The sequence below is a fragment of the Tachypleus tridentatus genome, chromosome 13 (assembly GCF_004210375.1).
Source record: "Tachypleus tridentatus isolate NWPU-2018 chromosome 13, ASM421037v1, whole genome shotgun sequence".
Taxonomy (NCBI): domain Eukaryota; kingdom Metazoa; phylum Arthropoda; class Merostomata; order Xiphosura; family Limulidae; genus Tachypleus; species Tachypleus tridentatus.
The window spans coordinates 237,544,407-237,559,001 of NC_134837.1; the positions used below are offsets into that span (position 1 = coordinate 237,544,407).

Here is a 14,595-nt window from a genome sequence, read left to right on the forward strand (position 1 = left end):
TATCATTAAAATCCAAAACATAATGATACTAAAGTGACATTGTTTATGATCATTTCGACTTTTTAGACCAAATCTTTAATTGTAGATTTCAATTCATCCGAGCGTATGGTAAAGCTTTATGTCTTTATATGCTTACTATGGTCGATAGCTTTAATTATTAATTTACATTTATCTCAGATTCTAGCTCGAAAGAAGAGGTGAGGTTATATAAGTTACAAAGAACTTACGAAAATAGAATCTGGTTTCTGAGAATTATAAAAGTAAGGACAATTTAAGAAATTTTAACATTACTAAGTAATGAAAGTGAACCTGAAAGTGACTATGAAAAACAATAATAGTACAGAAATATGGCATATATGTTTATAAATACCTACAAACGTATTGTGGTTACCAAGATTATAACACATATCACAGACCCTTTTGTGTGTGTGTGGAAAACAGTGTATTAACACACCAATCACAATTAATGTGCTAGTATTATATAATAATAGATCACAATAAATGTAAACAAATTTATATAAAAGCGCGTCAGGCTAACAGAAAATAAGAACATTCTGTGAGGTTCCAAGAGAAGTTAATTTACCGGAGTTTATTAAACAAAAATAAGAAAGGTTTAAACATAAAAACTTAAAACTACAAGTAATTCACCAGTTTCTTAAATGAAAGAAGATTTATTTATTATTTTGTTGAATACTTTAGATGTGACGACGATTCTTTAAGAATATTTAATAAATAGATGATGGATAATTTTGCACATTGGATTGTTTAGACAAGTTTAATAAAAGAACACTTACAACTGTTACAGGTACTTATGGCGTAGCAATGTGGAGTGGAGCACTTGGAAAAGGACAATATTCCATACACCGGTTTCTACAAAATTATTCCAATGGTAAAACAAGGTACATGCTAATATAATTTTGTACGTAGCTAACGTTATGCATGTGATATACCATTTTATCCTTTATAACATTTATCAACTTTCACCTGTGTATATCTGTAATACTCGATAGACTCTTATGTAATTACAGACCCGGCATTACCATTGACTCAAAACCTGACAGTTATGGATTCGTATCCCCGTTCTACCAAACATGTTCCCCCTTTCAGTCATATGTGCATTATCATTAAAACCAAATACAATTACAAAATCAACATCAATAACACACAGATGAAAAGGTTTGAGATTCGAATATTACACAAAGCTACACGAGGGCAATCTGCACTAGCCGTCCGTAATTTAGTAGCGCAAGACTATAGGGAAGGCAACTAGTCATCACCACCCACCGCCAACATTTATGCTACTCTTTTACCAATGAACAGTGGTATGTGACCGTTACCTATAACGCCCCCACCACCGAAAGGGCGACAATAATCAGTGATGTCGAGAAACCCACTTGTTGAGAAATTTATATGCAAAAACGGCTCGTTTTGGTTGAGAAAATATTTTACATAGAAGAGCGAACAACGTTTCGACCTTCTTCGATCATCGTCAGGTTCACAAAGAAAGAGGTAACTGACCGGAAGCTGGCCACATGTTTGAAAGGGGTTGTGTAACTGTGTGTCGAAATGTAGAGGGCGGTATTAGATGTTTGAATATATAATTTTATTTATTTTATTATATTAATATAGGTATAAAGGCGTTCCTTTATATTGGTTTATTTTGGGTTTAAGTTGTTGTATAAGTAAGGCTTCTTTAATTTTGCGTTTGTTTATGTTTGTTTCTTTATTTAGTGTTTTCTATGGTTATGTTGTGTTCATTTGACTTGCAGTGTTCGAAAACGTGTGAAGGTGACTTTTTATGTTCTTTGAATCTGGTTTCCATTTTTCTACTTGTTTCTCCAATATAGAAGTCGTGGCAGTTATCACATTGTATTTTATAAATAATGTTGGTGTGGTGTTTGTCAGTGTAGTTTTTACATAGTATAGACCTCAGTTTTGTGTCGGGTTTTTGAATAAATTTGGTATTAACTGGAATGTCATATTTTGTTACTAATTTTTGCCAAATGTTGGTTATTTGTTTGCTGATGTCAGGAATATATGGTATACAGCAGTATATGGTTTCGTGGTTTTTTGATTCGTGAGCTGTATTTACTTTAGTTGGTTGATTTTGCTTTCTGTGTAGGTGTGTGCTTATAATGTTTTCTACGGTTTGTGGAGGAAACTTATTGATGTTGATGAAGTATTGTTTTATTTTGTCTAATTCATCGTTAATTTTATCTGGTGAGCATAGTTTTATGGCTGTGTTTATTTGGTTTAAGAACATAAAAAGTCACCTTCACACGTTTTCGAACACTGCAAGTCAAATGAACACAACATAACCATAGAAAACACTCAAATACTAAATAAAGAAACAAACATAAACAAACGCAAAATTAAAGAAGCCTTACGTATACAACAACTATAACCCAAAATAAACCAATATAAAGGAACACCTTTATACCTATATTAATATAATAAAATAAATAAAATTATATATTCAAACATCTAATACCGCCCTCTACATTTCGACACACAGTTACACAACCCCTTTCAAACATGTGGCCAGCTTCCGGTCAGTTACCTCTTTCTTTGTGAACCTGACGATGACCGAAGAAGGTCGAAACGTTGTTCGCTCTTCTATGTAAAATATCTTCTCAACCCAAACGAGCCGTTTTTGCATATAAAAAAGGGCGACAATGTTTACTGGGACGGCGATTGGAACTCGCGTCCCTCAGATTGCGAGAAAGGGCTCTAATCACCTGGTGATGCCGGGACTACGCAAATGGAAAGTATGAACACAAAATTTGAATACTTATACGATACAAGAAAAATATTCTATGATATGAGAAACATGCCAAGTAAATAAATATCGTTTAGTATGCCTCATAATCCCGTTACTTTTCTTATATATGTGAGTGCATATATAAAAAGGGAGAAAAGTGTCACGCCTATTTTTTCATTGTTGATGGGGATTGCTGCTGCCATTATTTCATGTACCGTCCGAAACAAGATGGAATATTAAATAGCCTCGGTACTTAAAATTCTTTTTTGGAATGGATCACAGTAAATTTATCAGTGAGGCCTTTGGTTCCATTTTTATTACCTATACTTTTGTGCACCAGCTAAACCAAGCGTGAGGTGCGCGCGCATGCCCGATTCAATTTTATTACTCATCAGGATCTCTACACGCCTACCCTCAAATTGAAATTCGTGTAGGCAAGATTAGAATAAACTTATTGGACGTGGTCAAATACATCAACCGAGAAGATTTGACCTCCCGAGTCCAAACTTGGAATTATGTCTTAAATCAATCAAGAGATAACGGAGCTAAAAGATGATTTGTTTCAAATTTTGCGCAAAGTTACTCGAGGGCTATTTGCGCTAGTCGTCCCTGAGTCAACAGTGTAAGACTAGAGGGAAGGCAGCTAGTCATCACCACCCACCGCCAACTCTTGGGCTACTCTTTTACCAACGAATAGTGGGATTGACCGTCACATTATAACGCCCCCACGGCTGAAAGGGCTAGCATGTTTGGTGTGACGGGGATTCGAATCCGCGACCCTCGGATTACGAGTCGAGCGCCGTAACCACCTGGCCATGCTGGGCTGAAGCTAAAAGAAATTTGTACATGAAAAACAAAAACTCTGAGCCATCTATAAGCTACTTAGCCACGCCTAAAAAGACATTACATTTATGATGTATCGGAGTCTTGTCGAAACAAAAATAAATTAAATAAAAAAAACCTGCTCTAATTGTGGCACAAACTTATAGAAATTAACAAGGATATCAATGCAAATATTTTTGATTTATGCAATTTATGGTTTACCCTATTTTAATAGTAATGTACCATACCATTCTGTTATAAGCATTATAACTTCGAAGTTATTCAGATATTGTAAAATTTGTAACAAATTATAATATTTTATTAGTAATGTTGAAATACTGATAACGAAAATTAATAATTAATGGATTTAATAAAGAAACTTTAAATAAAATTAGTAAGCTATTCTGTAACAAATATAAGAATCTTTAAATAAATATAAAGAAATAAAAATTACAGATATTTTACTAAAAATTTTTAATAACTATTTTCAGTTATAAGTAACGTAATTTAACAGTTTTGTATTACTTTATGTGAATGTACACCCTGCCGCATATAAAGGTTTTTTTAGAGCATGATAGTCACAGAAGACTTAATAAACGGGTGGTAGTTGGGAGCTATACTAGTTTGTTTAGATAACTTCACACCAGTATAATTCGTCTACTGTGCTATCCATCATTTAGTGCCATTCAACTTGTTTACCCTCCAAATGGTAGTACTTTATTTTTTTATTCATTTTCATTTCAATTAATCATTTACTTTCGAGAGCAGTCACCTTCCAACAACTATTTGCAGGCAGTGAAGGGTGATATATATGTGGGACGTTGCGGGTCCGCTTGAGCACCCACATCTCGCTCCCCTAATTTCGTTTTCTATATCTATCAATACTTTTTTATTTCTTGAGAGGCTGAAAAATGAAGATTAAGACTGATAGACGGTGTATCCCAACTGCAATGTGGGTCCTACTTCCTCGGTCACCTCGAAACCCTAGGGTCATTTTAAAATCCCACATTACAGTTTGTACCCTGGGATGTTTTCAACTTGTGCCTCGTTTTTTGTTTAATTTATTTTAGTTTCGGCTTGTTCTTTAAATTATAACAAATTAGTATATATACACATAAACAAAGTCTATTGAAAAGGGAAAAACTGTTACACTTACTTCTTTCTCAGAACGGCTAGTATGGGTACTAACACTTTTAATGATAAAGAGAGAACAACGTTTCGGTTTTCCTAGGTCATCTTAGGTTCTTAACCTGAAAGTGTTAATATCCATACAAGCCGTTCTGAGATACATTTTTATTTCAAATGGGTTTCTCATCATCTAGTGTTTCACCTACTTGTGTACTATTTGTACTTTCGTGCAGGTACAACTGTATTTCATCTTTAGGAAGACGTTTCACTAGTTTCGAATATTCTTGTAAAGATACCTAAGGATTATCTACATTAACCATCCCTTAATTTTAACTCATAGGCTAAAGGAAAGGCAGCTAGTTAACACTGTGATGTGCATACGGTCTAATGTTTCAACATGCAATGTTTCATCACAGAAACGTTAACTAATAGGTCAAGCCACTCTGTCGGCTGAGGAAGAGACAACACTTTTAATATTTTTATTTGAAAACTTGACCATAAAACATGAGTATAGCAAGGACCAGTTGCTTCGATCGTTGGGCTTGTAAGCTAATTGTGAATATTAGCTTAGCTTTGTTCGTGTTGTCGTGTCTTTGGGTATACTTCATTATTCCAGTCTACTCAGTCGCCTGATTGGTACGAAATGTTAGCTGGGTATTAAACTGCGACATAATTTCATTTGTTATGAATATCTTGCAAAGCTACAAAGAACTATCTGAGCTAGCCGTCTCTAATTCAGCAGTGAGAGAATAGTCATCTCCACCAACCGCCAAATTTTGGGCTCTTCTTTTACCATCATATAATAGTACTGAAAGAACCGAACATGTTTGGAGGGCCGAGAATTCGAATCCGTGACCTTGTGAGTCAAGCGCACTAACTACCTGGCTATAATGGGCCTCAAAGAAAAGTTTCTTGATCTTGAAATGTGTTTGTGATTTCTTTATAGCAAAGCCACATCGGGCTATCTGTTCTGTTCACGGAAGGAAATGAAACCCCCGGTTTTAACGTTGTTAATCCGTAGACGTACCGTTGTTCCGGCAAGGGACTTACAATAGAAAGTGTCACCATTCTTATAAACTTGTGTCAGCCGATTTAACATTAGTTCAGCACTGGATACCATGTTCCATTTATCAAGAAAACTGGAAATTATCAAACAAAAGATACTTTTAATAATTCGTAAAGTTTCATCAGTTATATCTAATAAAAGCGTAGGTTTTTGTTATGTTTGAACGTGTGAAGTGTAGAAAATGGTTTATTATTTCTAAGCGAAAATAAAAATGAAATTATAAAATCAGCCGTACATAAAGTTATTAATAAACGTTATGTAGCATTTTGATGTTTATTCAAATCTGATCTCTTCATGTATGTAAGACGTGTAATTACACTGTCTTTATAACGATGTCATAAACAAACTAATTAAGTGTCTGTAAAGTCTAGTATATGTTGCTTTACGATTTCCTTCAACGTCAAACGTTTTAAGCTTGTCGTTCCAAACGGAATTCATAAATGATCAAATGGACTTTTGATGACATTTGCAGGTAAAGCTGATTTTATCATGTTGAAACAAACTTCATTAGCTTTTCTCAATTTTCAAACATTAAAAATACATCATGTACATAACGGTTATAAGCAAGTTGTACTAAGACGAATAATCCGTCGGACACTTGTTCGTATAACGCAACAAAACTCAAATTTCGTCTATACCGTGCTTACATTAATAATAACACTTTGTAAAACATGTAAAAAATAAAATGAACGCCATTAAAAACATTGTTTCGTTATATCTAGTGGAAGTAAGTCTAAAGATATCTGAATAAAATATGTGGGCTGGAAACCTGAGTGTTGAAGGTTTATGTCCCGTTGCTCCAAACTAAACTAACGTAGCAGGGGTTCAGTTCAGATAGAGAGAAATCAGAAGAGTTCTCTCCCCAACCGGGGTGTTCAGAAACGTTGTGGTTCCTCTTCGTCCCCTTTCGTGGATTGGTATTAAGATTGAGTGGTAGTTTTTTGTTTGTTTTTTTAATTTAATAAATTAATTATTGTTATTATTCTTGACTTTTTGGGTGGAGGATGTCTCTCTAAATGTAACACACCGCTAACTATTGGGCTACTGTTTTACCAACGAATAAGGGGATTGACCATCGCATTATAACATCCCCATGGCTGAAAGGACGAGCATGTTTGGTGGGACAGCGATTCGAACCCGCGACCCTCGGATTACGAGTCGAGTGCCTAAACCACTTGGCCATGCTTGCATAATAGGTTTATCTTATTAATGTATCACGAGAATAGTATCTCGTATCTCTAGGAGAACGTATATCTAAAGGGAGCAAACTGCGAAATTATGATAACTAAACAGAAAAAAAAAACAAAAAACACCACCTAATCTAGAAGTACTTTTGAAACGCGATACTCGTCCTACAATCGTACTTGGATAAACATTTGTCAGGAATATAAAATATCTTTAATTCATCACTTGCCGTATCTCTGTGTGTTTGTACCACTCACGTCAAGCTCAATGATTGGACGATTGTAACGAAGGTCACTACTTAAATTTCGCTCGTAAAACATCACAATACTGCATAAGTTACTGCCCCCTCTATCTTGTTGTGTTCACTTGCTCAGGACATTTCTTACCATTCAGAACAAGAAAGGATTAAGTTTGTATTAAGTACATTATATTTCTTACATTAGTAACACTGAAAGTCATACTTATATCAACGTTCTGAAGTACTCAACAGTGTGGGCGTAGTTAAAGAATACTTAGTTGTAACAAACGTATTGCAACCAAAAACATTCTACTGAGAATAATTGACTGAAACAATGTTAAACTACGAGCAGCATTTTGCGCACTCCATGTCCACGATTAATATATACACCGTCCCTATTATGGACCGGCATGGCCAGGTTGGTTAAGGCGTTCGACTCGTAATCTGAGGGCCGCGGATTCGAATCCCCGTCGCACCAAACATGCTCGCCCTTTCAGCCAAGGGGGCGTAATAATGTAACGGTCAATCCTACTATTCGTCGGTAAAAGTTGGCGGTTGGTGGTGGTGACTCGCTGCCTTCCCTCTAGTCCTGCACTGCTAAATTAGGGACGGCTAGCACAGATAGCCCTCGTGTAGCTTTGCGCGAAATTCACAAAACAAAACAAATCGTCCGTATTAAGCGTGCACTATAATAATTGAAACTAACCGTTTACATTCGCTAATTACGTAAAAGGTAAATATTTTAACAACAAAACACTATAAAAAGGATAGGTTATTAATATTGGACTTGAATCAGAAGAACAAACTAAAAATGACACTAGCGTTAACAGGTCTTACGTTACACATACTGTTAGTTTGAAAGTGCTAAAAATCGCTCTGAGAAAATCCGATATAGTCTATTTTTTCGAACTTACGTTACTTGACAATTCTTTTTCTCCAGTCTGTTGATACTAACGTTTCTATTTAATTTTCTTGTAATAGGAACTAAGAGAAACCAATGTCCGATACAACCAAAAGTACACGAATTGGAGACTTGGATTCTTTTTTGGAAGAGTGCTTCCGGGAGAAACCAAATGAAGAGATTGAAAATTTTTACGGATCGTGGGCAGAGAACTATGATGAGGTATAAGTTTATATCCCGTTACCACAATCTATCTTATTTACTTACCCTTCATTCAACCTTTGAGATTATTGCATATTTTAACTGTGAATTTGATATATTTGCATAATGAATCTGTTAGAGTGTAGACCATGAAATTACCGTGGGATAGTTTAGGATTTTGTCATCTTATCTGAAAAAATAACCCAGTACTAATTAGTCCCATCTTCTCTTTTAACCACACCCAGACTACACATATAATATGTCTCAGTTCATTATCTACTTTATGTTTTATTGGGACAATAATTTCTGGGAATCAATAAAATCTCTGTATTCAGACTTCTTCAACGTTACGTTTTTCATGCTACAGTTGTGTTTATTAACTGGATACACATGTTATCATTTATTTGTTGGCATTATCTACCGAATTTTGAACTGAAGAAATAAAATAATATCCTTCACTAAGGGTGAACAATGCCCTCTATACGATGCAAATTTCTAACAAATCGCATCTCTTAATTTATCATGTATTATACCGCATACAGTAAATTCATGCTAATTTGCCTTCGTTTTTCCAAAATACCGAATTCAATACTTGTTAGTGTAGGTACAAAAGCGGCCATACGTGGCCAGTAGGTCAGGGCGCTCGACTCGTAATATGAGGGTAGCGCGTTCGAATCCCGGTCACACCAACCATGATCGTACTTTCAGTCGTGGGGGCGTTATTATGTGACGGCCAATCCCACTATTTTTGGTAAAAGAGTAGTCCAAGAGCTGGAGGTGGGTTGTGATGACTAGCTGCCTTCCCTCTACTCTTACACTGCTAATTTGTGGATGGCTAGCGCAGATAGCCCTCGTGTATAGCTTTGTGCGAAATTCAACAACAAACAAACAATTATTGTTCCTCAAAATGCTAGAGGCCCGAGAGTGGCCTAGCGGTTGTGTACCGGACTGAGAATTCCAAAATCAATGTTAGAGTCACGTTACTACGTAATCGTTCTCCACCTTTTTATATCATAGATGCGTTATTAAACTGAAGGTCAAATCCACACTTCGATTGAAATATTTCAAGAGTTAGTGATGGGTGCTGCCGTCTATTTGTTTGCCCTTTAGTGACTCGCTTATCAGTTCGAATATAGGAGCGACGAGCTCTATTTTGTTTTGGACGATTAACCAAAACAAACGTTTCTTACATTTATTTACTCATTTCAATGAAACGGTGATCAAGACAGAGCTTAACATTACTAATCCTTTAAACAACATGAAAAACACATCCGGTGGCCTTATTATATTGTTTCTGAGAAGAATTAATCAAATATAATGCAACTAAAATATCTTAATTTTTTCCGATCAGTTATATAAGACTTTTGCAACATCTGAATATTTAAGAATTCTTTATAGCATACTTATCTGACATATATTTTTATCAAAGGTCATAAAATTTCAGTCCTTTGCTGGAACAGCGATAGCTCTACGGATTTACACCGCTAAATGAGCGGTTCGATTTCCGGCGGTGGAAATAGCAGATAGCCCGATATGGCTTAACTACAAGAAAAACACACACATACAAAAAATTCCTAATTCAGATAAACTTCTCTGTGAGCATTGGCTTTTGGTAGCGAATTGTTTTTAGAATAGCTTAGAATGATATTGGTAATACTCATGTGAATTCATTTTGCTATATAAAAGATTAAAGAGTTTCCGAATTTTGTGAATTTAATTACTATATTCCAGTTGAATGAGATGGGTTACAAAAACATCGATGCTTTGGATGCGTCAAAAAAAATGTTAGAAGTTGCAAGAAAGAAGAATGTCTACAAGAATTTGTATCACTTCTATCTTGGTTGTGGTGGTGAGTCACCGATCAAAGACGGTAAGTTTTAGTTAAGTTTAATTGGAAGGAAAACATGAAAGTTTTCGGCTGGTTTGATTGGGTTGAAGCAGAGACAATAAAAATTTCACAACAGCTTCACTAGTACAAATATAATACAATTTAAAACAGGAAAATCAAAGTGGTTAAGGAGAACCCTATTTTATATAGTAAGCGAACTTAACTAAGTAATATTCCACAGGATAATTATACAGAGATGGAACATGTCAAATGAAAGTCTTAAAACAGAATACTTAAGACAGTAAAATGGCTAAAAATGGTTGTGGTGGTGAGTCACCGATCAAAGACGGTAAGTTTTAGTTAAGTTTAATTGGAAGGAAAACATGAAAGTTTTCGGCTGGTTTGATTGGGTTGAAGCAGAGACAATAAAAATTTCACAACAGCTTCACTAGTACAAATATAATACAATTTAAAACAGGAAAATCAAAGTGGTTAAGGAGAACCCTATTTTATATAGTAAGCGAACTTAACTAAGTAATATTCCACAGGATAATTATACAGAGATGGAACATGTCAAATGAAAGTCTTAAAACAGAATACTTAAGACAGTAAAATGGCTAAAACAAGGAAATGAAGAATTATAAAATAAAAGTGCATAAAATGTTGATAAGTAATTACCCACACGAATCAGACCGATAAAATCTAAAATCTCAACACGAGAAAAAATGATCAATCAATCTTAAAAACAGGACGTTTTGTTTAAGTTTTCGTGCTCTAGGAGGCTAAGGATAAAGAAGCTCCACAAGAGCCCCCACCGCTAACTCTTACGCTTCCTCGGCTGATCAAAAACTGAAGTTTGACTGGGACTGTTACAGTGCACTTAAGGCCTCAACGTGCGGTACGCAGTTTGAGGACTAATAAAATAAAATAAAACTAAGATTACACCTTAACGAACATAGTCAGTGCTCTTCAATGTCTTTAGCATTTTAATAAACATAGTTATTGTCCTTCAATGTTTTTAGCATTTTAATGAACATAGACAATGTCCTTCAATGTCTTTAGCATTTTAATGAAAACTAACCCAATTTTGGAAGAAAATCTTAACCAAAGTGGAAAGCTAATTCAAACGTAAATGAAAAAGTTATGTTAATTACTGAAGAAAACTTAAACAAAAACAAAACAAAAACATAGGGTCTTTTAATTGCACTTCCTTGGTTATGAATAGCATTTTATTAATGTTTTAGTTATAATTAATTAAAATTTTTAACTCCGTCTCTTGAGTCTTTAAATGGTCCTACTTACGTTTATAGAGCATATGTATAAAGGAAAGGTAAACGTGGATCTTCATTGTTTAATAATAATTTCCCAGATGTTAATCGTTCTACAACTGAAATACTGTACATTCAAGATTAGTAAATCTTTAGAGTAAAAATAGATAGAAATTGAAGTTAAAAAAAGCAAAAAAAAAAAACTCGCAGTATGTTACTTTACTTTTATTATATTTTATAACTACTTCTTTATTCAAAGTGATAAAGTTAAACATGTTATCCAAACACACACAAGTAGTAGAAATCCTTCATTGATTTCCTTTGATTTTAATATACGTGATGAAAGTCAACTTAATGTTACCAGAAAAGTACAAACTTTTCAAATCTGACAAAAGTTGTTCGTTTTTAAAATAGACCAATAGAAATATTTTATCTTTACAAGATTACAAGTATTATCGACACTAATTATGAAAAATTACTGATGTGAATTTCTTCTCTTAACACGTACACACATATTTTTCGTTCCATAACTAGCGCAAATGGGAACAGCATTCCCAAACCTGTGCGTATTCAGTTATTACTTTTAAATCACATAAAAGTAAAAACAAAAATGTCTTATTAGAATTCTTAGTGAACTTAGTCAGCCGATTGTGAAATGATAAGTGTGATCTTTGATTAAGAAAGAATCTTAAAAATAACAATTTCTCCCATCGTATCGTATTATCATTACAATAACGTATCTACAAGTGGAAGGAAATTCTTATGTACGAAACTCTCTCGTGTAAATTCAAAGCTACGTTTCTGATTGAGATCTTTGGTGTTTAGATTTGTTTTGATATAGTTATTGCAACGAATATCTTACTTATTCAATCAACACTGCATATATTAACACAACTTTCAGGTACTTACGACGTCGCAATTTCATGCGGAGGAATTGGTCCAGGACATATTCCATATTGTGCTTTCCATGAGATTTTAGCAATGGTGAAGCAAGGTACGTTACATTTGTACGTTTGGGACCATTGCTAATAATGTATATATGATAGGGAAAACTTACGAAACATATTTTTGGTAACATTGAAGTAGTTTTAAATCATCAAAAAACATTAAGATTCATATTTTTAGAACATATTTAATATTCAGTTGTTTGAAATGGATTACAGGTAATTAAATTATATCTTAATTCTTTTAAAAATGATTAAATTTCTTGTTAATCAAGTTATACAATGGGATATTTGTGCCATGACCACCATGATTATCGAAACTCTGTATTTTACTGTATGAGTCTATAAACTTACAGCTGAGCTACTGGGAAGAAGGGAGTGCTGGAAAGGTTTTTTTACATGCCGATATATATATGTACAGTTATACAAACATTTATTTACGATGAAGGTATTAACTCTATGTGCATTTGATTATAAATATTTCCTGTTGTTGTTGTTGTTGTTTGGAATTAAGCACAAAGCTACACAATGGGCTATCTGTGCTCTGCCCACCACGGGTATCGAAACCCGGATTTTAGCGTGCAAGTCCGCAGACATACCGCTGAGCCACTGGGGGGCTATAAATATTTCCATCTGAATTGGCAACAGTAACATTGCTATATTTTAAGTTAAAAATATCCATGGATATTGAGACACAATTTATTTCAAAGTTGTGGAAAACCTCAGTTACTGTGTTTTTCATTCACTTTATATTCCTTCAATATTATTTTTGTATTTACTTATTTGCAAATTTCAATGTATCATATGAAATTGTTTTTAATTTATTTAATAAAATGTTCAGAAGTTTTCGTCATATTCATTAGTTAAATATTTTCTTCATAGGGGGGCTTAATCTGTTGGCTGACTGTGAATCCCAAAGAAGGGTTTGTTTGTTTTTTTGGAATTTCGCACAAAGCTACTCTAGGGCTATCTGTGCTAGCCGTCCCTAATTTAGCAGTGTAAGACTAGAGGGAAGGCAGCTAGTCATCACCACCCACCGCCAACTCTTGGGCTACTCTTTTACCAACGAATAGTGGGATTGACCGTCACATTATCCCAAAGAAGGGAAAGAAGAAGAAAGTTTCACAAATGTGATGGCTGAGTTAACAGACAACGGAAAATGGAAACCCCTTCAAGACCCTATTCGTACCGAAGAATTTTTCAATAAAGAATTTGCGCTGTTTTACATAATGAAAAAACTGTAACTCCTGTAACTGTCTGACTTAAAATACGTTAGATATTTTTTAAAAAGTCTTAAATATTTCAGCTCTAGAACTTGCTGTGTTATTTTCCGACGCAGACTTTTATTTTTATCTTCTTTTTCTTTAATGTTAACATCAGAGAATAAAAAATTAATAACTGTTATAAATTACAGAAAAATTGTCCGTTATTTTGTTCATGCTATAAATATTTTTGAGAATCAGTTCTAGCTAAATATTAGTGATGAATAAAGTTACAATAGCAACAAACATTTGTCACACATGAAATGGAAACGAACGCTATATATATTAACAATTCGGAATTTAGGTCCAACTCTCTGAAATATATTTCTCTCTCATTATGAGAGTTCAATGCTATACACCAGTCCCACTGAATACAAGTTAGCTTTCTACAGAAGCTGTGTTGATGACATTTTTTTTTTTCACTTTTTCGAAACTCTGATCCCAGTAATGAAAGAAAAGTCCTTCGATTATTGAAATTATAAGTATCCTAATGCGAGATAACGTCCTCACTTTGACAGTTTTATTGCAAACACATTTAAACGTAACCATATATTTGGTCTTTCTTTAGATCGTGTAACATTTGATCTCTCGCTTCATAGCGCAGTATCCAACATACAGATTATTAAAAACCATGTTAAACTACAAAGGAAATGCAAATCATTCTTCGGGATTTAACATCTATTCAGATACAAGAACATCTGCTACCTACTCCTTCACATGCGTGGCTGTAATGATTCTTACACTGGCAAGACAATAAGCCAATTACACCAACGAACACATAAGAGTATGAAATAAAACTGGAAAACAGTTCTAAGATATCCCAGTCTCCACAAAGCCTCAACCGGGGTAATCTTTATGAAATAATTCCAAAGAACCTCATATGGACTCTAAGAAATTTTTAATTAAAAACACTCTACCATTTCTATAATTTTATTGCCGTATTTTTATTCATTACTAAACTGTTTTTTTCCATCTAACTAATCCGTTGCTG

At 34.3% G+C, this 14,595-nt stretch overlaps 1 protein-coding gene across 3 annotated transcripts in view; it reads left to right on the plus strand.

The window, feature by feature from the left end:
• Nucleotides 1-12,482, plus strand: part of LOC143240490 (uncharacterized) — a 35,683-nt gene extending 23,201 nt beyond the window's left edge. The window contains exons 1-4 of one of the 3 annotated variants that reach the window (XM_076482989.1): nucleotides 7,070-7,382; nucleotides 8,182-8,323; nucleotides 10,034-10,172; nucleotides 12,300-12,478. In XM_076482989.1, the coding sequence (XP_076339104.1) occupies nucleotides 8,198-8,323; nucleotides 10,034-10,172; nucleotides 12,300-12,427 (393 nt within the window). In that variant the 5' untranslated portion in view covers nucleotides 7,070-7,382; nucleotides 8,182-8,197 and the 3' untranslated portion in view covers nucleotides 12,428-12,478. Of the gene's footprint in view, nucleotides 1-7,069; nucleotides 7,383-8,181; nucleotides 8,324-10,033; nucleotides 10,173-12,299 lie in introns of those variants that run through there. The other 2 variants (XM_076482988.1, XM_076482987.1) reach the window with 2 other exon arrangements.
• The last annotated feature ends 2,113 nt before the right edge of the window (nucleotides 12,483-14,595 follow it).